The 24,163-nt window shown below is 43.0% G+C and overlaps 2 protein-coding genes and 1 long non-coding RNA gene across 3 annotated transcripts in view; 2 read left to right on the top strand and 1 right to left on the bottom strand.

Moving 5' to 3' along the window:
• Positions 1-6,889, bottom strand: part of LOC111547857 — a 42,612-nt gene extending 35,723 nt beyond the window's left edge. The window contains exon 1 of the long non-coding RNA XR_002733254.1: positions 6,797-6,889. This is a non-coding gene — a long non-coding RNA (uncharacterized LOC111547857). The remainder of the gene's footprint in view (positions 1-6,796) is intronic.
• Positions 1,214-4,088, top strand: CRYGD (crystallin gamma D). Its single transcript, XM_023219887.1, has 3 exons — positions 1,214-1,311; positions 1,421-1,663; positions 3,750-4,088. Exons 1-3 carry the CDS (start codon positions 1,303-1,305, stop codon positions 4,020-4,022), a joined length of 525 nt encoding a protein of 174 aa, XP_023075655.1. The 5' UTR covers positions 1,214-1,302; the 3' UTR covers positions 4,023-4,088.
• An 8,519-nt stretch (positions 6,890-15,408) lies between the features above and the next one.
• Positions 15,409-19,772, top strand: LOC111547783 (gamma-crystallin D-like). The gene is made up of 3 exons (XM_023219871.1): positions 15,409-15,417; positions 15,541-15,783; positions 19,500-19,772. Exons 1-3 carry the CDS (start codon positions 15,409-15,411, stop codon positions 19,770-19,772), a joined length of 525 nt encoding a protein of 174 aa, XP_023075639.1.
• The last annotated feature ends 4,391 nt before the right edge of the window (positions 19,773-24,163 follow it).

Here is a 24,163-nt window from a genome sequence, read left to right as displayed (position 1 = left end):
AGAAGAAGAAGAAGAAGAAGAAGAAGAAGAAGAAGAAGAAGAAGAAGCCAGAAAATAAGAATTAAAATAATTTGTATTGCACATAGTTGGTGTTTAATTCATAAATACCACTTACAAAGATTTATGACTCAAAGACAAGACAAAGTACTTCCATGGGTTGACACAGGGCTGTGAGCAATTCTTTGAACACGAAAGAAGCTGGACACAGGTCATTTTCCACTCCAGTGCTCTTTCCAGTCCATCAAACTGTTCTCTTCAAGGCCAATAAATACTTTCTAAAGTCTTCCTCGAGTCCAGCTTCTAGATATTTATTCCTTCCTCTCCCTGCATCATTCCAGCCATAGCTCCCCTTTGTGTTCATGCAATTAATTTCCTCTGAGTCAAAGGCCTTGTGTACTCTCGCTCGTTCAGAGAACAAAGGTGTATTCTAGATCCTACTAGAAATAAGTTTCTTAGGAATTTGGCTTTATTTTATAACAAGCTAAGAGATCATGTTTTTCTGTTTCACACATATTACTTTTCTAATTTCCTCAAACGTAGATATTTCCCTTTTAAGTTCTTTCTGAGATTAAGCATCTTAGAACTAACTATTCTCTCTTTTGAATCACGGCACCACCATTAGCTAAGAGAAAAACATCTAATTCTCAGCTACTTCTAGGCATAACTGTAACAAAATCAGACCCAATATCGAAGATCCATGTTTGCTGTGTGTTTTACCATAATAAAGGTTCAAAATTCTGTGAACTCTCTTGATAAAATGTTCCAATTTCTTACACCCTTTCATGATGACGTTCTCTTAAAGGACTAAACTTGAAATTTTCAACATTCAGTTAAGCCCATTTCCTTCCTATTAACAATCAGTATTGAGTATTGTGGCACGTAATACTGTTGTTCTGACAGATTAATTTGCCTTATTAAGAGTCTTTGCTTTTTCTGCTCCCCGACTTAAACTTTTTTTGTTTTTCCCCAACCTATACAAACAAAAGCGTGAACTATATGTGAAATAGCTGAAGCTCCACTTCTATTATAAATAGACAATGTCCCAAATTACCTTTTTACAAACATTCTCAATAGCATCAGCCAATGATAGCAATCCGAACACTCCAGAGAGAATGGGACCAAAACCCACAGTGAGCCCCACGGACTAGGACAGCAAACAGAAAAAAGAGAACACGAAAATGCCCTTGCTCCCCTCCGCGGGCCCCTTTTGTGCGGTTCTTGCCAACGCAGCAGCCCTCCTGCTATATAGCCCCGACGCGCCGCCGCCCCACCCGCTCAGCCCCGCCGTGCGTCCAGCCAGCCATGGGGAAGGTGAGCCCAGCCCGCGCCCCGGGCCCCGGGAGCTTCCTGTATCGCGGGGGCGGAGACTGGGGCAGGGGCAGGCCTGTGAGCCCTTGCCTTGCCTCGCCTTGCCTTGCAGATCACCCTCTACGAGGACCGGGGCTTCCAGGGCCGCCACTATGAATGCAGCAGCGACCACCCCAACCTGCAGCCCTACTTGAGCCGCTGCAACTCGGTGCGCGTGGACAGCGGCTGCTGGATGCTCTATGAGCTGCCCAACTACTCGGGCCTCCAATACTTCCTGCGCCGCGGCGACTATGCCGACCACCAGCAGTGGATGGGCCTCAGCGACTCGGTCCGCTCCTGCCGCCTCATCCCCCACGTGAGTGCAGCCTCATGTCAGGACCCAGGCCCTCAGGACACTCACTGGATGGTTTCAAGCAAAAGTTAAACATTAGAAGTAGTGATCAGTCACAATAACTGAGAGTGGACAAAAGATGAACTATAGTGGATTAAGTCAATAGAGTTTGCCCCTCACAAAAGCAAAGTGTTACCCAGATACCAATTAATCACAATTAATCCACAAATATTTATTGAGTAGGAATGTGTCACCTGCCCTAGGGGTTGTATAAGACTTTAAAGTCCTGTTCTGGAATTATTTAGAATGGAGTTGTAGAAAAACCACTAATACCCTATAGAAGAATAAATGCTAGAGGGTAGGGCAGTTACTGAGCAAACAGGGTAATTTCTTCTGAGACTTTTTCCCCTTTTTGCTCCTCTCTTGCACATTTTGGGTTTTCCCAACCTATATGAGTAAGACTTTCCTTCAATGGAGAGCAACACAGATATTTCACACAGGTGCCACGTATATCCCATATGTGTGTGAGAACACTAATGTTTATGAAAAATTCGTCCTTGGACTTACTGATTTTTTCCCCATTTTTCTTCATTGCATTCACAACTTATTGACTTATAATTAATTGTTCTTTAATACATTACCTTAATATTTAATATTTAATAGTTTAATATATTTAAAATACTTATATTTTAAAAAGAAGGCTTATATATTTAACATATGATATTTATCTCATTTATTTAAATGATGCATTATTTAATTCAGTATATTAAATTATATCTTTAATATATTTAAATGCTTATATTTAAAATACATTATAATATTTTAAATATATTTACATTAAATATATTTAATGAATATAATGTATTTAATAATATATCTAGTTAAAATATGTATTTACTATGTTTATATAACTATATAAATTATATTTTAAATATATTTTAATATATTTTTAATATATTTCATTTACATTATATTTATTTTTGGGGGGTTGTTTTGTTTTGTTTTGTTTTTTTGAGACAGAGTCTCACTCTGACGCCCAGGCTGGAGTGCAGTGGTGAGATCTCGGCTAACTGCAACCTCCGCCTCCCAGATTCAAATGATTCTCCTCTCTCAGTCTCCTGAGTAGCTGGAGTTACAGGAGCACGCCACCAAACCCAGCTAATTTTTGTATTTTTATTTTTATTTATTTTATTGTTTATTATTATTATTATTATTTTTTTGACAAAGTCTTGCTCTGTCCCTCAGGCTGGAGAGCAGTGGCATGATCTTGGCACACTGCAACCTCTGCTTCCCGGGTCCAAGCAATTCTCTTCCCAAGTAGCTGGGATTACAGGCACACACCACCACACCTGGCTAATTTTTGTATTTTTAGTATAGACAAGGTTTTGTCATATTCATCAGGGTGGTCTTGAACTCCTGACCTCAAGTGATCCACCCGCCTCGGCTTCCCAAGGTGCTGGGACTACAGGAATGAGCCACTGCCCCAGCCCTTATATTTGTGTATTTTAAATATATTTTATTTATGTTTTAGTAAAGTTATTTTTAAATAAAATGTAATTTTTAAAATAAATATAATTTTAATTTATACTTATAAAATATAATTTGAATATAATTATTAAAATATAATTTTAAAATAAAATATAATTTTATATATTTTATATTTTAAATATAGTATATAATTAAATATATATTAGATATCATGTATATTAAAATTACACATAATTTAAATACATTTCTTTATAATTTAATGTTTATTTTAATATTAAAACATTTCTTCAAAATGGCATAAAATAGTAATAAGCTGTTACAGGTTTGGGTTTGTGTGTGGTACAGGATACTGAGCATGGGAGTCAGCTCATGCTGAGAAATAGCTGAATATATTAAAGAGTGAGATTTCCTTCTCAATTTCTTCACCACACTTTATAATCTTGAAAAGATACTGAATTTCTGCCCTCGGTAATGAGGAGTTTATAAATATTCAGAATTAATTAAATTTTGCCATGTATTTCTAAATGACTTGAGCAGGTCCTCACCAAGCTGGACTGCCTGACAATGCATTGGAATCGTTTCACGGTTGCTTTTCTCCTCTTTTTATTTCTGGGTCTGCCAGGCTGGCTCTCACAGGATCAGACTCTATGAGAGGGAGGACTACAGAGGCCAGATGATAGAGTTCACTGAGGACTGCTCCTCTCTTCAGGACCGCTTCCACTTCAATGAAATCCACTCCCTCAACGTGCTGGAGGGCTCCTGGGTCCTCTACGAGCTGCCCAACTACCGAGGACGCCAGTACCTGCTGAGGCCGGGAGACTACAGGCGCTACCAGGACTGGGGGTCCATGAATGCCAGAGTGGGCTCTCTGAGGAGAGTCATAGATTTCTCCTGAAATATGTCCTCCTTTGTCATTTCTTAATTTGGAAACTAATAAAATATTTTCTGTGTGTTCCTGGCACTGATTTGCTTGTGTCTTTACTGTGCCCTACTTCTATCTTATTTACACACACGAGGCAAATGGCAACCAAGATGTGTAATATATAGATAACAAAGGAAGTTCTCACAACAGAAAGACGTCTTTATATGAAGTAGAACTTAACAGTTTGCCAAAGTTTCATAATACATTACCTCATTTGATTCTCTGGCCTTTAAACAGCTTGCTGCTTCAAACCAGATTATCAGAAATCTGTTTAGATTTCAGTTTTTCTCTGAGGAGTGAGCACCTGAAAACGTAGGTTCAGATAGTGTGACAAACTTTTTCAATCAGGGGTTCTGAACCTGGGTACCATAATGCACGTCGATTTTTGAATTCTCTAAAATTGTATGCAAAAGTTGAGTTGACAAGTCTCTGTCTGGCTCCCTTACTACAGAGGTGGCCATGTGGCCTTCTTCTGGCCATCGAATTGTAAGTGAGAAATGATGATAGGGAGGGAGAAGAGATGGTTCTGTAAAAACTTTTGCCTTTCTCATGAAAGGGAGCAGATGACCTTGGTGCCACAGTTCCCTCTTATTTCTTACACTCAAGAAATAACAGCTATGAGAGAAAGGCCAGGAGAATTTCAGAGATGTTGGCCTAGATGTGGCTGAGCCCCTGGACCATGCTAACAACCTTTCACCTTTAGACTTCTTATAATGGCAGTCAAACAAACCACATTTTGTTTAAGCCACTGCTATAGTGGCTGGGTATTCTGTTATCTGCAGTTCAACACATATTTCTGGCTGATGTAGAGTATATGTGAATTTTCCTTAGGTAACTGTATAGAATTTTATTTAGAGACATTCCTAATTTTAAAATGAAAAGAAAAAGAAAAGATGGGAGCTAAATGATGAGAGCACACACGTGGTCACAAAGAAGGGAACAACAGACACTGGACCTATTTGAGGGTGAAGGGTGGCAGGAGGGAGAGAATCAGAAGAAATAACTACTGGGTACTAGGCTTAGTACCTGGGTGATGAAATAATCTGTACAACAAACCCCCGTGACACAAGTTTACCTGCATAGCAAACATGCACATGTACCCCAAGCCTAAAATAAAAGTTGAAAAAAAAAAAAAAAGAAAAGAAAAGGGGGAGGAGAGGAAAAGAAAGAAAGGGAGGGAGGGGGAGAGAAGGGCCATTATAGAACATTGTAGTTGTAAGATAAGATGGTTAATATATTTTAAATTCGGATATCATCTAACCTAGATAACTCATTTTATGTAGAGTAAACTGAGGTCTAACTCCAATGTCACATTCAATAACAGAGGTGGAATCAGAAGCCAGAATCACAGCTCAGAAACTGCTGGTTTTCTATTATAAAATCAGCAAGATTTTGACCAGGTGCTGTGACTCATGCCTGTAATCCCAGCACTTTGGGAGGCTGAAGTGGGAGGATCACCTTAGGTTAGGAGTTTGAGACCAGCTTGGGCAACATGGTAAAACCCCATCTCTACTAAAAATACAAAAATTAGTTGGGCATGGTGGCAGATGCCTGTAATCCCAGCTACTTAGGAGGCTGAGGCAGGAGAACTGCTTCTTGAGCTCAAGAGGTGGAGGTTGTAGTGAGCTGAGATCACACCACTGCACTCCAGTCTGGGCGACAGAGCGAGACTCTGTCTGGGAAAAAAAAAAAAAAGAGAGAAGATTTTATAAAATCTGTTATGAAATTTTGTCAAAATAATGACAACACTAGCTCATAGATTATTACTATGAGGTCATTGCAAACAACCAACAAGGAATTGAATTAAAAATATTGGGGCTGGGCGCGGTGGCTCACTCCTGTAATCCCAGCAGTTTGGGAGGCTGAGGTGGGCGGATCACAAGGTCAGGAGATCAAGACCATCCTGGCTAACACGGTGAAACCCCTTGTCTACTAAAAATACAAAAATAAATTAGCCAGGTGTGGTGGCGGGCGCCTGTAGTCCCACCTACCCGGGAGGCTGAGGCAGGAGAAAGGCGTGAACCCGGGAGGTGGAGCTTGCAATGAGCCGAGATCGCACCACTGCACTCCAGCCTGGGTGACAGAGTGAGACTCCATCTCAAAAAAAATAAATAAATAAAAATAAAATTGGGTAATCCAAAGCTACATTCTCTGAATACACACGGGCACACACACACACACACACAAAGTTAAATATATTTATATAACCTCATCAATATGTATATGTGTGTTAGTATACTATGTATAAGGCTGTCCTACAATATATTCACTTATATTGGTTCTTTTCCTACCTCTTATTCTGTCTTATTTGTACTCTCATTAGAATTTTAGAAAGGAGGAGTCACTATGTAAGTGCTTAGAGGCTAATCTGATCATGTCATTTCCCTGATTAAAAACCTTTGATGTTCCTTCACTTACCATAGGAAAATATTGGAATTCCTGAGAACGTGATCCCCAGCCTATCTACCTCATCTCCCATTTCCTGACCTCAGCTGTCCTTCCTTCCCATCTCACCTGAGTACTTCAAGCACACCAAACACTTTCACATCTCCTTGCCGTTACTTACATCTCTTCCTCACCAGGATTTCTCTTGTGACCCTTCTCCCTGGTGAGTTACTCAACCTTTAACCAGATTAAAATTCACCCTAATCCCACAGCCAGAAATGGATCTGACTTAATGCTTTAGACTGAAAGTAGCAGCAACTTCATATCAAATAGATAAGCAAGATGGAAATCTACTAGCTCACATGACAGGAAGTCTTCGGAGCACAGGGTTTAGGGATGGTTGATTCAGCAGCTCAACAACATCATCAAGGCCCCAGGTTTTGTTTGACTCCCGCAGTATTTAGCAGCTGCATCATCCTAAAGCTGGTATCCCTGGTAACCATAGGATCTCTATTAGCTGCAACTGGGGCAATATACAAGAAAGGGTGAGTGAAGAAACACAAGAGCAGTCTTCACCTATAGCACAATTGTGTCCAGAGCACAAATTCCCAGGATTGAAGAGAACCTTAAAATATTATCTGATTCTAGAGTGTGAGCTTTGGTGTTATAGGGAAATCAGAATGAACTGAATAAAGGGAGAAAGAGGGATGAAGTCCAAGGAAGGAAGGGTACAAATAGAAAAAAAAAAAATTGTTTAAGATGTCAGTTATATTCAATATTCTTTTATTTCTCTTTATAAAGGAAGAGAACTGTAAGGTTTTTTTTTGTTTTTGGTTTTTTTTTTTGTTTTTTTTTGAGACAGGGTCTTGCTCTGTCGCCCAGGCTGGAGTGCAGAGGTGCGATCTCAGCTCACTGCAAGCTCCGCCTCCCGGGTTTATGCCATTCTCCTGCCTCAGCCTCCCGAGTAGCTGGGACTACAGGTGCCCCCCACCATGCCCAGCTACTTTTATTTTGTAGTTTTAGTAGAGACAGGGTTTCACTAGCCAGGATTGTCTCCATCTGCTGAGCTTGTGATCTGCCCACCACGGCCTCCCAAAGTGCTGGGATTACAGGTGTGAGCCACCACGACCAGCTGGAATTTTTTTTTTTTTTTTTTAACTGGAGAGGACAACAGGTAGGGAATGCAGTGGTGCAATCTCGGCTCACTACAACCTCTGTCTCCTGGGTTCAAGTGATTCTCCTGCCTCAGCCTCCCCAGTAGCTGGAATAACAGGTATACGCCACCATGCCTGGCTAATTTTTGTATTTTTAGTTAGAGATGAGGCTTCACCATGTTGACCAGTCTGGTCTCAAACTCCTGACCTCAAGTGATCTACCTGCCTCGGCTTCCCAAAGTGCTGGGATTACAGGAGTGAGCCACTGTGCCCGGCTGACTATAAGAAATTTAAAGTAAACTTTGTTTTAGACACTCTTTAACACCTTTATAATCCATGGAATTCACCCTGTCTTGGGAGGCAATTCAGATGGTACCAACTATTGGCAAACATTTACACTTCTTCAGTCCTTTGTGATAATGAGGAGTTGAACGTCACAAGAACAGCAGAGGGAGAAATATGAACCAACTTTTGAGCCTACTTCTAGGAATCTATCCTAATAAACAATTCCTAAACATGAAAAAAAAGTGTTATGCACAAACTACTCACTCAATATTTATTATAATAAAACTGTAGCAGGACAAGCCACAGACAAAACCCCTCAGACACCGAGTTAAAGAAGGAATAGCTTTATTCGGCTAGGAGTTTCAGCAAGACTCACATCTCCGAAAACCGAGCTCCCCGAGCGAGCAATTCTTGTCCCTTTTAAGGGCTTACAACTCTAAGGGGGTCCGCATGAGAGGGTCATGATCGATTGAGCAAGCAGGGGGTATGGGACTGAGGGCTGCATGTACCAGTAATCAGAATGGAACAGAACAGGACAGGGATTTTCACAGTGTTTTTCCATACAATGTCTGGAATCTATAGATAACATAACCAGTTAGGTCAGGGGTCGATCTTTAACCAGGCCCAGGGCGTGGTGTGGGGTTGTCTAACTGTGGATTTCATTTCTGCCTTTTAGTTTTTACTTCTTCTTTCTTTGGGGGCAGAAATTGGGCATAAGACAATATGAGGGGTGGTCTCCTCCCTTATTCCCCCACTTTGAGAACCTAACTCATTAGTGGGAATTCTCACTTTTATTTTCATTACCCATGTCTTCTTGCAAGACAGATCAATAGTGATTCATATAGTACGCTTGTGCTGAAGCATTTTGGTGAACTAAGGTAGTGATGAAGCTTTTTATCATTTGAAGAAGTACAGGTTGGCCGGGCTCAGTGGCTCAAGCCTGTAATCCCAGCACTTTGGGAGGCCGAGACGGGCGGATCATGAGGTCAGGAGATCGAGACCACCCTGGCTAACACGGTGAAACCCCGTCTCTACTAAAAAATACAAAAAACTAGCCGGGCGAGATGGCGGGCGCCTGTAGTCCCAGCTACTGGGGAGGCTGAGGCAGGAGAATGGAGTAAACCTGGGAGGCGGAGCTTGCAGTGAGCTGAGATTGGGCCACTGTACTGCACTCCAGTCTGGGCGACAGAGCAAGACTCTGTCTCAAAAAAAAAAAAAAAAAAAAAAAAAAAGAAGTACAGGTAACAAACAAGGGAGCAGTAGCAGGTTCCTATACTATTATAACTCCTATTATAAAAGTTTTAAATCCTCCTAGTGCTGGGAACCATTTTTCAAACATGGCCATAGGATCAAATCCATGCCATACTTGCACAGGCACATGTGCCAGTTTTGTCATATTTCTAACTAGGTCTTCAACAACTTTCCCTTGATCATCTATGTGTAGACAGCAATTAGTAAGGTTAAATTTCCCACAGATCCCTCCTTTAGCTGCCAGCAAGTAGTCAAGAGCCAATCTATTTTGATAGTTAGCATTTCTCATTGGAGTTTCTTGCCGGGCCAGAACAGTCAAGGCTCTGCCAGTCTTATTAATGATTATTTCTAAGATAGCTTGTAATCGTATGATTCAGTTGAGTATGTAAATGGGGTTCCTGTATCCCCACAAGCTGTCCTGTGCCCAAGTAGCAGGCCCATAATATGTATGATTCTCTCAGGGGGCTATTTATCATCTTTCCAATTTTTTATAGTTATGCTTCTCTTTTCGCAGGAAGCATAGACAGGGAAGCCCAGGAGTTCGCCTGTCTATGAGCAGTAGGAAGAAAGATGGTTTAATAGTGCCAATAACATGACTACCTGCCCACTGGTTGAGTAATTTGGTGTAAGGCCTATGCCCACATATCCAGTATAATCCACTGGGGGCTGTCCAGTCCTGGTGGGACTCCGGGTGGGTCCACACGGTTTGCAAATTTGGGAATTTACTAAATGGATTTTTCTTAGTGTGGTTTGAACGCCACTAGGTGGCTGTATTAGTAGTACTATTATACAGTTTTTTGCCCAAGGCAGCTGTGTCGTCCCACGGGAAGGGTGAAGTCCTTCCCCACTCTTGCTGTACGGTATTGTCTAATGATTGAGGCTTTTAGAACCCAGAAGTTATCAGGGTGATTCTTTTGAGCCAGGAATTCATCAGGAACTGGGTCTGTAGGTACTAATTCTGGGGATTCCCATGGCCATTGATCTCCCATTATAGTTCCTCCACATACATAACATGAAGTGACATTAAGAGACTGGGCTACATGCTTGGCTAATTGCAAAAACAGATTTTTTGTTTTTCCTGAAATTTCTGGTACTGGCACATTTAGTTCATCATAGAAGTTTTGAAATACTGGCTCAGGAGAGCATTTATAAACTTCTCCTCAAACCACAATATTTACTCGAGGATCCAGTCCAGCCCCATCAATTCCTAGGGTTACATGCTCCCCTTTTTTTCCAGGGAGGATCAAGGGGGTTGGTTATTGCTAGTTCCAAGGGGTTACACTGGACACTGGTACAGGAAGGGCTTTTCACTTTCCGAAGGTGGACAGGATTTTTTTCATTTTTTATCCAAGTAGCCTACATGACACAAGACCAATATCCACATTTATTTCTATACAGCCCTAATTCATGATGAATGTACTTATTTTCTGCCATATAACCTCTTTTCTAATTAAGAGAACCACATCCTGTTTCTAACTTATTACTGTTAATGACAGCACAGGCATCAAATTTCAAGGTGACTTGTTTGGGCACCCCTTTTTTTCCTGTTTTGGCTAACACTTTACTCATATTGTTTATGAGCCCCCACCAGTCCTCAGTCCTTAATCTTATTTCAAAAACTGTGGTCATGGGAGGCTCAGATGGGTCATAATACACATCAGGTTGGTCATTTCCTGGGCTACACACCTTGTATAGAATAGCATTATACAAACAAGTTCTTTTTAGAGTCCCGGTATACTTATAATAACCATAAAATAATAGGACTGTAGCAACTTTTTGTCCTACCTCAGTGACTTCATGTATACACTGGAAACAGTCATCAGTCTGAGGAAAGTCAGTTGAAGTCCTTACTGCATTAGTCCAAATTTTAAGGAAAATGAGTCCCGCGATGAGTTTTCCCATGCTCAGGCCATGTGTGGACCAGTCAGCTTCCGGGCGTGACTGGAGCAGGGCTCGTCATCTTCTTCAGAGTCACTTTGCAGGGGTTGGTGAAGCTGCTCCCCTCCATGTATAGCTCCCAGTCTACCGATGTTCAAGAATGGTCTCTGAGGTTGGGCCCACTAGAATAAACTGAGTCTAACACCTCTACACAGTTATGTCCAACTGGGCTCTCTGATACCAGGAGCAAGGTGGCAGGGTTTAGGGTGTTACAAACTTCAATGGTTATGCGGGAATTTTCACATAGGAAGCTTTGGTACTTAGTTATCTATCATTTGTTAGCCAATGATGTCCTTTGGTATTCATCAAAGTTACCACAGCATGGAGGGGCCTTTATATTCAGGTTTTGCCAAAGAGTTAGTTTATCTGCTTCTTGTGCTAACAAGGCCATTGCTGCCAAGGTCCTTAGACATGGGGGCTAGCCTTTGGAAACCCCGCCTAGTTGCTTTGAGAGATAGGCCACTGGCCTTGGCCAGGGCCCCACAGTCTGGGTTAAAACTCCAACTGCCATATTCCTCTTTCTGTCACATAGAGTGTAAAGGGTTTTTTCAGGTCAGGTAGCCCCAGGGCTGGGGCCGACATGAGTTTTTTCTTTTAACTCATGAAAAGTTCGTTGCTGTTGGCTGTAATAAATGTGGTTTATCCAATCTACATTTTTATTAACTGTCACTCACCAAAATAATGACTCAAATCCTGCAGCTATTTTATTTTAAGCTTTAAATTGATCTGGTATTCCTGTGGGACTTCAATTGTGTCTAAATAGATGTGAGAGTCGAAAGACCTATAAGAGGCTTCTCTCACTTTACAATGTCTTATTTTTTCCTCCCTCTGGTAGATGAAATGTCAGGGTGAAAGGGAGAGCCAACTGGACTAAAGTACAAATGCCACTCCAGTTATTTGTCAGAGTGTCCAGTAAAGGCCCACCACAATACCACCACACATCTGCTCGGGGATGAACAAGGGCTGACTGATTGATAAGTTCTTGAAAATTCTTAAGCTCACTGCATCACTTCAGGTCTCCAAGGAACGCTAAGTTTCCTCCTTGTCGTGAGAGACACGAAGTGAACTTAGTGTTGGGAGACAGAAGCTGGGTGGCCCTTAGGGGCTGACCCTCAGGGTGCCGAACTTTGGGATATAGCAGAGACAGTTTGGCACAACTTATTACTCCAGGCTGCAGAATCCTGGAAAAGAGCTACCATGCAGCCCACACCTGGTTGACTGGGGGACCACCTTAGTGGAAAGGGGATAATCTGGGCCTCTGGCCTGCCATGTGCACAAGCACAACAATTGCTTTTGTTTAACGTGCAGATGGAATATTTGATCCATTCCAACCAGGTATTTGCATCTTGGTATCCTGTCTTAATTGCCAACGTTTGTTTTAAGTCTTTAACGTCCATGATCCTCTAGTAAAATGAATGTATAATTTTAGGAAATTACAAAAACCAGTTGGGGCAGTCCATCCTTGCTCTTTAGTGGTCCACAGAACGTTGAACCAACTACGACGTAAAAGCTCTACATTACGGGGCAAGACTCCTGGTCTACACTGGAATCTTTATCGAAATTTCCCGGATTTAAATGGCCCTAATTTACTAAAGGCCAATCTGAGCATAGTCAGGAAGGACAGAGGTACTTTTCTGAAGTAGAGAGCTGTCTTTGACTTGGCAAGTCCCCACAGGGCATAACAAGGCAAGCATTAAATGCAATAGTTTGAGGCAAAATTGACGGTTATGTTAATAACTAGATGGTCAGTAACAGAGCGAGGAAAGAAGAAAGAGTAATAGAATAGAAGAAAGAGTTAAATTTTTCTTAGCTTCAGTTTGGTAGGGTTTTCCCCTGGGACTATGGCCCACAACTCTGAAGGGGATGGCGCTTTCTTGACTCAGTTGTGATGAATCCATCCTTTTTTCGCTGTATGAACAGCAGTCTCAGTGGTTTGCACTGAGAAGGAAGGACCCTCGGCTGATTCGAGTTTCCTTTTTTTTCACCCTTTGATGAGAATGTGATCTTCAGGCTGGTGCTGGTTTACCAGAAATTCTAGGGGTGGTACCTGTGCTAAAAGACTTTTAGTTTTGAGGGAAACTCTGTATTCATTAAACAGTAACTCCGCAATCCTACCTCCTCCAATCCCTGGTAACCACCATTCCACTTCCTGTCTTTATGAATCTGACTATTCTAGGTACCTCAAATAAATGGAATCATACAATATTCATTTTTCTGTGTCTGATTTATTTCCCTTCACATGTTTTCAAGGTTCATCCATATGTGCCATGTGTCAGCATTCCTTACTAAGAATAAGGAATAAGGAACTTCCAACTTTGATTTTTGCAAGACTAATTTGTTGATTTGGGGTCCCTTGAGATTCCAAATGAATTTTAGGATAGATTTTTCTCTTTTTGCGTAAGGAAATCACTGAGATGTGATAGGGATTGCACTAAATCTGTAGATTGCTTTGAGTAGTACTGACATATTAACAATATTGTCTTCCAATCCATTAACATAGGATGTGTTTCCACTTATTTATGGCTTCTTTAATTTCTTTCAATATTTTGTAATTTTCAGAGTATAATATACTTGTTTTTTTTTTAACTTGACATATGGTAAGCATTTTCCATACCCTTAAATAAATTCTTTGACAACATGATTTTTGGTAGCTGCATAGCATCTATCTAACAAGTGTTCCATGATTTATTTAATCAATGCCCTATTCTGGTCATTTTATTTGTGTCTAATTTTCTATATTATAAACACCATTCTGATAAAATATCACTGTTCATAATCTTTGTATGCATCTTTAATTCTTTGTTTTGGACAAATTCCTAGAGATGGAAATATTAGATCACAAGTGTGAGAATTAGGAGTTTTTAAATATACATCAACAGTGCTACTTTTTATACTTTTTATACAAGACTATGGCTTAAAATCTTTTCTCCTTTCTACTGCTTTATAGTTTCTAAATTTTCCACAAAAGTTATAATTTTTAAAAGAGAAACATGTAAATGAGGCTTATTAAACTTACGTAGATCACATAAAATTTGTCCAGAGAAAGCTATTTTTTAGTATTAGACTTAGGTAGCAAGAATCCAAACTAAGGAGTGAGACTGGGTACACCAAAGTTATTCTAAATCAGTGGTTCTCAGTGGGGGGGATGGCGGGTGGATTTGCTTCCCCGGGAACCTTTGGTAATGTCTGCAGACAGTTCTGCTTGTCACAACAGGACAGTAATGCTACCAGTACCCAGCTGGTAGAGGCCAGGATGCTGCTCAATGTCCTGCAATGCACAGGACAGCCTCCCCACCCAGCAGATAATTTTTGGCCCCAAATGTCAAAAAAGTGCTGGCTGCGGTTGAGAAACCCTGCTCTAAAGAGAGTGGAACACCAGGAGGCGCCGGATCTCGGCAAAAGGAAGACCCCAGTCCCTGGAGTCAGAGCCTTAACTAGAGAGCCACGAGAGTTTTGCCCCAGGGTGAAGAAGGCAGAATCTTTGCAAGATTGTAGGATTTTCAACGTGTTATATTTGCATGTTAACTTGCATTTGTCAGCAGCTAGAACCAACTAAGCTTAGCCTTTGGTTAGCAAAGATGTTAAATAGAAAGTTACCAGTGTAATAACTGCCAAAGGGTCGCTTCACGAATCCCAAAGTTGAGGGTTTCATTGTCTGTGCTGAGGCAGGCACGGTGCTGAAGCTCAGGACTTTCCTGCTTCCACCCAGGCTCCAGCGATCAGAGCGGAGGCCAGGTGCCTAAACAGGGCTTCCTCAGGCCCAACCCCTGGCATCCAACCTCCTGCATTAGTTATCTGATACCCTGCTTATCAGCAGGTAGGATCATAGAGAGGTTCTCTTAAAGGAGAATCACATCCTACTGTAAACACCCCGAGGAGAAGGCAAGATCATCCTCACGTTTCACATTTCACACCAAGGAAACTCTGTAATCTAAACGCCTCATGCTGTAGTCCATTTCGACCTTAGACTTGGTCACTATTCAGCGTTGTTGCTCAAACTGAACTTTTAAAAGGTAAATAAAACATTTAATTATAATTATTAACTCTTAAGCACTTGCTCAATTCCAATTTCCAAATAGGCTTTATGTAGAGGCCCAAAAGGCACTGACAGTTTTAACCAGATCATCAATTCGAAAGCTTTAGAGAGTCTAAGAGAAAACATACAATAAACCTCCCACCCCCAACCCCACAGTCATTATATAGAACAGAGAGAGAGAAAAAAATGCCCTTGCTCCTCTCCGCGGGCCCCTTTTGTGCGGTTCTTGCCAACGCAGCAGCCCTCCTGCTATATAGCCCCGCCGCGCCGCCGCCCCACCCGCTCAGCCCCGCCGTGCGTCCAGCCAGCCATGGGGAAGGTGAGCCCAGCCCGCGCCCCGGGCCCCGGGAGCTTCCTGCATGTCGGGGGCCGGAGACGGGGGCCGGAGACTGGGGCAGGGGCAGGCCTGTGAGCCCTTGCCTTGCCTCGCCTTGCCTTGCAGATCACCCTCTACGAGGACCGGGGCTTCCAGGGCCGCCACTACGAATGCAGCAGCGACCACCCCAACCTGCAGCCCTACTTGAGCCGCTGCAACTCGGTGCGCGTGGACGGCGGCTGCTGGATGCTCTATGAGCTGCCCAACTACTCGGGCCTCCAATACTTCCTGCGCCGCGGCGACTATGCCGACCACCAGCAGTGGATGGGCCTCAGCGACTCGGTCCGCTCCTGCCGCCTCATCCCCCACGTGAGTGCAGTCCCACCGGGTCCCTTCAGTGCCCTCGAGTCTCATCAATTATCCACATGGATGATTCACAGGACAGGCAATGGGATGGGATGGCAGCCTTCTTTTTCCTAGCTCTAACTATATTCTCTTTTCCTTTATTAACATCTGTAAGGTTTCCTCCCATTGAAGAAGTATGTGATGCAGTGCTTTTAACTGGACCTCGTATTTTATTTTGCTAAAGTCAAACTCACCTCTACTGGGAATAAGTTGTGCGTGGCATTCGCTCAGAGCGTCTATGCCACAGGTGATGGAAGAGCAACAGATTAATTCCTTGCTCTTAGGTGCCCATAGGCTAGGTGGCTATTTCTTACCTCGTCTGTAAACAGGACTGATAAGAGTAGGTCCTTTCTAGGGTTCCAAAGAGGGTAAAAGGAGGGCACCTGGCACAGGTCAATACCCACCCCCAAGTATTAACTATTATTATAAACATCAGGGGCCTGTCAAGTCCTGCCTTCTGATTGGGCAAACCAGTAACCAACAATGAGATTCCAATAGCTCCTGCAGGGCCCCCGTTACCCAAATGAAGCCCCAGCAGACTGGAATTTCACAGTTAGGGATTCCCTAAAGTTGACTGTGACAGAGTCCTGGGAAAATGAACCATTTTTGTGAAGTCTGAAATCCCCTCACAGGGTTTAATAGCTTGATAGGGACCCAGTCTGGCATTAGGAGCCCAAAAACTTAGATTTCTAATTTCAAGTTCCAACTCTTCTAATTACAGACTGTAAGATCCACTTTACTAGCAGTCACTTAAACCTCAAAAAGAATTGCTTATGAGAATCTTCCCTAAAGAAAAAAAATATATATATATATAGAGAGAGAGAGAGAGAGAGAGAGAGAGAGTCTCAAAGCCAGATTTGAGAGCGAAATAACATTCCTGATCAGCTCTTAACAGAGACAGAAGAAATGTCATTAGAAGGCTCAGATGGGGATCCAGAATCTGAGCTCCAAACAAAAAAGATTTTTTTTTCTTTTTTTTTTTGAGATGGAATCTCGCTCTGTTGCCTAGGTTGGAGTACAGTGACATGATCTCGGCTCACTGCAACCTCTGCCTCCCGAGTTCAGGCAATTCTCCTGTCTTGGCCTCCAGAGTAGCTGGGATTACAGGCACACGCCACCACACCTGGCTAATTTTTGTATTTTTAGTAGAGACGAGGTTTCACCATAATGGTCAAGCTGGTCTTGAACTCCTGACCTCAGGTGATCCACCCGCCTCGGCCTCCCAAAGTGCTGGGGTTACAGGCATAAGCCATTGTGCTCTGCCCCTAAAGAATATTTTAATGTGGAGGAAGAAAAGCATTGAGGCAATGGGAAGGAACAAACAAATGAAGGAAGAACAAGTGCTCAAAACAAGAGACATGGTCAGGCGCGGTGGCTCACACCTGTAATCCCAGCACTTTGGAAGGCTCAGGTGGGCAGATCACCTGAGGTCAGGAGTTCAAGACCAGCCTGGCCAACATGGTTAAACCTCATCTCTACTAAAAATAAAAAATTAGCCGGGTGTGGTGGTGGGTGCCTGTAGTCCCAGCTACTTGGGAGGCTGAGGCAGGAGAATTGCTTGAACCTGGGAGGTAGAGGTTGCAGTCAGCCAAGATTGTGCCACTGCACTCCAGCCTGGGTGACACAGTGTGACTTCGTCTCAAAAAAAAAAAAGAAAAAGAAAAAGATCTTCTTTTTAGAAAAGGTTTCTCTCTGTCACCCAGACTGGCTTGAGTGGTGTGATCATAGTTCACTGCAACCTCAAACTCCTGAGCTCAAGTGATTTTCCCACCTCTTTTTTTTTTTTTTTTTTTTTGGTAGAGATAGCGTCTCATTGTGTTGTCCATGCTGGTCTTGAACTCCTGGGCTCAAGCAATCCTCCCACCTTGGCCTTCCAAAGTGATGGGATTACAGGCATGAACCACCATGCCCAGCTGCTCCTTCATGATCTTGAACTTCCATTTTTGGGTATTACTTAAAACTGATTTGTAAGAGCACATGTTGGAGGTAAGAACTGAAACCTAGTTCCCTTTGTGAGGGCTCTTGCTTTTCAGCATGTTTGAGGAGCAGGGCTTAAAGCAGAAAGGCATGGATGAAGGATTGCTTAGGCTGGACTTTCTTCCTGTATTGCCACCAATCTGAGCCTCATTTGGGTAAAAGCAATTCAACCTTCTCTCCCTCTAGCTTCTCCTAATGCTATTGAGATTCAAAATAATATCTTTTGCCAGGAATACATTTGCCTTTTTGTTTCAAAATCTTATTATTTGCCAGGCGCCGTGGCTCATGCTGTAGCAGGACAAGCCGCAGACAAAATGCCTCAGACACCGGATTAAAGAAAGAGGAGTGTAGGCAGACTGGCGTCTTAAGAACCGAGCTCCCCGAGAAAGAAATACTTGGCCTTTTTAAAGACTTACAACTTTAAGGGGTCCACGTGAAAGGGTCGTGATAAATCGAGCAAGAGTGGGAAACGTGACTGGGGACTACATGCATCAGCTAACAGAACAGAAAGTTTTACAATGCTTTTTTCACGCAGTGTCTGGAATTTACAGATAACACAAGTAGTTTAGGCCAGGGGTTGATGTTATTATTATTACTTTGTTTAACTCCTAGGGCCAGGTGGTGGTGCCAAGGTTGTCTGGCTATTTATCTTACTTTTGTTTTTTTCCAACTTTTTGCTTTCTCCCCCTTCTCCTGTCTTATAAACTAGGGAAAAGGGGAGATGGGGAAAAGCTGGGAAGGACCACAGGAGAAGTGATGGTCTCATTCTATAATGCCTGTAATCCCAGCACTTTGGGAGGTCGAGGTGGGCGGATCACGAGGTCAGGAGATTGAGAACATCCTGGCTAACAAGGTGAAACCCCATCTCTACTAAAACTACAAAAAATTCGCGGGCGAGGTGGTGGGCGCCTGTAGTCCCAGCTACTGGGGAGGCTGAGTCAGGAGAATGGCGTGAACCCAGGAGGCGGAGCTTGCAGTGAGCCGAGATGGCGCCACTGCACTCCAGCCTGGGTGACAGAGTGAGACTCCGTCTCAAAAAAAGAAAAACAAAAAACAAATCTTATTATTTTATGTGTCATCCAACAAGAGCCCCAAACCATCACAAATTTATGAAGGAGAGACCAAAATAAATACATAAAATATTTAAAAGTGGTCCTGAGCAGGACCAGCATGTCTATTCATGTAGATTGTACCAGAAAACTCTAGGGAGCACCATTCATACCAAATGAAGGGGGAATGGTGCCCTCTTGAGTTTCACAGTGCACAACCTACCCAACTATACACAGCAGCCCTGGCGTTGGCAGTGTCTTTCTTTTAGCTGGGTCACTTTTGATACAGGATTTTTTTTTTTTTTTTTTTTTTTTTTTTGAGACGAGTCTCACTCTGTCGCCCAGGCTGGAGTGCAGTGGCCGGATCTCAGCTCACTGTAAGCTCCACCTCCCGGGTTCACGCCATTCTCCCGCCTCAGCCTCCCGAGTAGCTGGGACTACAGGCGCCCGCCGTCATGCCTGGCTAATTTTGTTTTTGTATTTTTAGTAGAGACGGGGTTTCACCATGTTAGCCAGGATGGTCTCGCTTTCTTGACATGATCCGCCCGCAGCGGGAGCCACCGCGCCCGGCCGAGAAAAAAATTTTTTTAAATCATTCCCCAGGAAGTCAGGTTTTTCTGACGTTCCCTCTTCTACTGTTTGCTGAACCCCCAGGCCAGTTCCCACAGGATCAGGATCCATGAGCGAGAGGATTGTAGGGGCCAGATGGTGGAGATCACTGAGGACTGCCCCTCCCTTCAAGACCGCTTCCACCTCAGTGAGATCCACTCCTTCAACGTGCTGGAGGGCTCCTGGGTCCTCTACGAGCTGCCCAACTACCGGGGGCGGCAGTACCTGCTGAGGCCCGGGGACTACAGGCGGTGCCAGGACTGGGGGGCCGCAGATGCCAGAGTGGCCTCCCTGAGGAGAGCTGTGGAGCTCTACTGAAATGTTTTTACTCTATCCTTTGCTCCATCTGGAAACTAATAAAATATTTCCTGTGTGTTCCATGCAGTGATGTGTCCTCTGTTCCTTTCAGCCTCCTTGGAAGGGCTCAGCAAAAATCATGCTGGGAATCATGTGGATTTTCTTGCATGTATCAGTGGAAAGGGCCTGTGAGGCAGCAGCTGAGAGCACAGCCTCTGGGGCCAGAACGCCGGGACCCAGCTCCACTTACTAGTGATCCTTGCGGGGCAAGTTACTTTTAACCAGACTCCCAGACCTCCTGAATCAGCAACCTCCACAGAGCGCCCTGTGCATCTGTGAGGCTTAACCAGCTCCCTGGGAAGGGTTATGATGTGGAACATTTGGGGCCCATTGAGTAAAAGCCTTTCCTCTCAAAGTGTGGTCTGAAAACCAGCAGCACCATGCCCTGGGAGCTTGTCAGAAATGCAGAATCTCAGGCCTCACTCCAGACCTGCTGCCTCAGAATCTGCATTTTATTTTATTTATTTTATTTTATTTTATTTTATTTTATTTTTTAGAGACAGGTTTTTTTACCCTGTTGCCTCGGAATCTGCATTTTATTTTATTTATTTTATTATTATTATTTTTTTTTAGAGACAGGTTTTTTACCCTATTGCCCAGGCTGGAGTGCAGTGGTGCAATCACGGCTCACAGCAGCCTTGAACTCCTGGGCTCAAGTGATCCTCCTGCTTCAGCCCCCCGAGTAGCTGGGCTTACAGGTTGCATCACCACATCCGACTTAAAATTTTTTTTTGGAGAGGTGGGCATCTCCCTATGTTGCTCAGGCTGTTCTTGAACTTTTGGCCTCAAGGGATCCCCCTGCCTTGGCCTCCCAAATTGCTGGGATTACAGGCATGAACCGCCACATTCAGCCACCCTTGGAGCTTTCTAAAAATGCTGATGCCTGAACCCCACTGAGACATTAATTCTTTTTTTTTGTTTTTTTGTTGTTGTTGTTTTGAGACGGAGTTTCACTCTTGTCGCCCAGGCTGGAGTGCAATGGCACAATCTCGGCTCACCGCAACCTCCGCCTCCCAGGTTCAAGCGATTCTCCTGCCTCAGCCTCCCAAGTAGCTGGGACTACAGGCACCTGCCACCACACCTGGCTAATTTTTTGTATTTTTGGTAGAGACGAGGTTTCACTATGTTGGCCAGGCTGCTGGTCTCGAACTCCCGACCTTGTGATCTGCCCGTCCTGACCTCCCAAAGTGCTGGGATTACAGGCATGAGCCATCGTGCCCAGCCGAGACATTAATTCTGAAATAATTACACAATTTTCAAATAATTTCTCTCCTCTGATTTACATTTTACTGACTTAGGTAAAGCTTTATTGGAAAACAAGATTTGGATCCAGGACCAAGATGACACTTCCTGCTTCTTTCCAAATCAAACTAACCACCATCCACAGGCAGAGCAACTATGGATTGCAAATATTCTTTCCTGGGCCAGGACCTGGCCTGGTGACAGAGTCAGGCAGTGAACGTGGTCTGGACAGTTGGCCCGAGCAGATATAGCCACAGAGACCGAGTGATGGTGACAAGGGGGTTATGATCCATTCCAAGCTGAACTTTCTGTTGATTAGGCCACTGAACCACCTGAACACCAGGGAGACATTTACCTTGCTTAGGAACAAGACCGTGAGACTATGAGGTCTACACAACTCAGCTGTGCTTAAATTCACCATCAGTGGAATTTATTATTAACAAGTGTTTCCATTCATGATTCATGAATCTCCTTTTTCTTTGTACTCTTCTTCTCACATCTTCCTTTATTTTTGATTTGTGACTCTATGATTTCTTTTTCTTTTTTTAAGCAAAGAGTTGGAAGCCTTTTGTGCCACACAGAGACTAAATGGATAAAAATCCCTAAGTGTCAACTGTTTAAAGTAGCTTCCATCTCTTCCATTTAGAAAATGGTTTTATTTAGTCTGGATAAGAGCTCCACCTTGTGCTGGCCAGAAGGAAGGCAAATATGATTTAAAAGCCTTTTCCAAAATCACAGAGATTATTTTGCACCTTTAAAATATACTCAGCTATGCAGTATATGCAGGTTAAGCTTATAATTTAGCCAGTAGTTATTAAGCAAATACAAATTGTTTGAGATCTTTGTGACACATCCTAAGCATTTCCTAAGAGATAGTGAAGAGAGGCATGCCAATTGGTCTTGTGTTCGCCCCAAAGGGTGTGGCCTTTTTGAATGGACAATCCAGCATCTACACCGTGCTTTTTAAAAGAGCTCTATGTTGGCTGGGTGCAGTGGCTCACACCTGTAATCCTGGCACTTTGGGAGGCCAAGGCGGGAGGATCACCTACGGTCAGGAGTTCGAGACCAGCCTAACACGGCAAAACCCCGTCTCTACTAAAAATACAAAAAATTAGCTGGGCGTGATGACTCATGCCTGTACTCTCAGCTACTTTGGAGGCTGAGGCAGGAAAATTGCTTGAACCTGAGAAGTGAGGCTGCAGTAAACCAAGGTCATGCCACTGCACTCCAGCCTAGGTGACAGAATGAGACTCCGTCTCAAAAAAGCAAATAAACAAAAAATAAAAGTCTTCATCCTCCATCTCTCAACGTCTGACAGGCCCACATGTAATTATGAAACACTGAGTTCATGAATAAAACAGACCTCACATCCATGTTCAAATATTTCCTCCACTTCATTTTCAAGCTCAGTCTCTGGTTTCTCTCGACCAACTGTTTAATATCCTGTACATTTTTTTCTTACCATTGTACATGAATAGTTTTTCTCTTACAGAAATCTTAATCTCTTTTATTAAAAAAAAAAAAAAAAGATACCTATTCCAAACGTTGTTGGCTGACTTCCACTGTTCTTCCTTCCCTCTCTTGGTGTCTACAGACATATAAAGCTATCCTCATCCCCCTCATCTTAAGCTATCTCAAATCAATCTGATTGTATTCAGAGATAATGGACAGTATACAGTGTTATTCCTCTACTGCCCATTTCTGCATTTGAAAGCCACAACCTTGATCTAAAATAACACCTGCTGGGCACAGTGTCTCACACCTGTAATCCCAGCACTTTGGGAGGACAAGACAGTCAGATTACTTGAGCCCAGGAATTCCAGACCAACCCAGACAACATGGCGAAACCTCATCTCTACAAAAAAAAAAAAAAAGAAAAAGAAAAAAGAAAGAAAGAAACCACACGCAAAGAAAATAAATAAATAAATAACACCCAAGCTATGCACCTTCAGGTTGCTTCAGATACTTCCCTTAAGTGATGTTTGTCTTTCTGCCTTGTGAAAGTTGTCAGAATTAGCCGGACGCAGTGGCTCATGCCTGTAGTCTCAGCATTTTGGGAGGCGGAGGCGGGTGAATCACGGGAGGTCAGGAGTTTAAGACCAGCCTGGCCAACATGGTGAAACCCTGTCTCTACTGAAAATACAGAAAAAATTAGCTGGGCCTGGCGGCACATGCCTGCAGTCCTAGCTACTTGGGAGGCTGAGGCAGGAGAATTACTTGAACCTGGGAGACAGAGGTTGCAGTGAGCTGAGATCGCACTATTGCACTCCAACCTGGGTGACAAGAGTGAAACTCCGTCTCAAAAAAAAAAGAAAAAGAAAGTTGTCAGAATCAAAATAGAGTGACCAATTATAAGAAAACAAAACCCTGACAAATAGGGACAGGGAACGTTATGAAGAGAAGGTTCTTGTGCTTATATGCTTGATAACAAAAAATGATCACAAAAGACTGCAAAAACCACAACCTTGCACACAGAACATTGCAACTTTATATTAAAAATACTTCTGCAAGGACATCTGCCCAGCAACTGCCTGTTCAACCTTAGACTGGTGTCACCCTTGTTAATGATCTTTGTAGCCAAGGATAATTATTTCAAAACAATTATGTAATCCTCATTTTTTCCTTTGAAAACCTTTGTCTTCCTTTAACCTCCCTGAATATGCACATAGTTTACTATGGCATGCATATTCCCACTGCAAAGCTCCACTCCCAAAGAAATATTGTTTACTTTTAGAGAGTCCCTCTCTTGTTTAGGTTGACAGTCTGAACCCTCATACTCCCAGCTGACTCTGGTTTAGAAGATGAGAATTCAGAACTGTTGACATAGCTCACAAATATAGTTCATGTTCTCATACCTTTGGGGCTTTATGTACCACATGAAAGGAAAACACTGCAAATAAACCCAGATCCCAAAGCCCTATGTGGTCACCAGACTCTGGCTTTGAAGTATACCCTTTCCTGGTACATATACACAGTGGAATACTATTCAGCCATAAAAAAGAATGAGATCCTGTCCTTTGCAACAACATGGATGGAACTGGAGGTCATCATGTTAAGTGAAATAAGCCAGGCACAGAAAGACAAACATCACATATTCTCACTTATTTGTG

Source organism: Piliocolobus tephrosceles, chromosome 11, assembly GCF_002776525.5.
Source record: "Piliocolobus tephrosceles isolate RC106 chromosome 11, ASM277652v3, whole genome shotgun sequence".
Classification (NCBI taxonomy): Eukaryota; Metazoa; Chordata; class Mammalia; order Primates; family Cercopithecidae; genus Piliocolobus; species Piliocolobus tephrosceles.
This window is presented reverse-complemented; position numbering and strand designations above follow the sequence as displayed.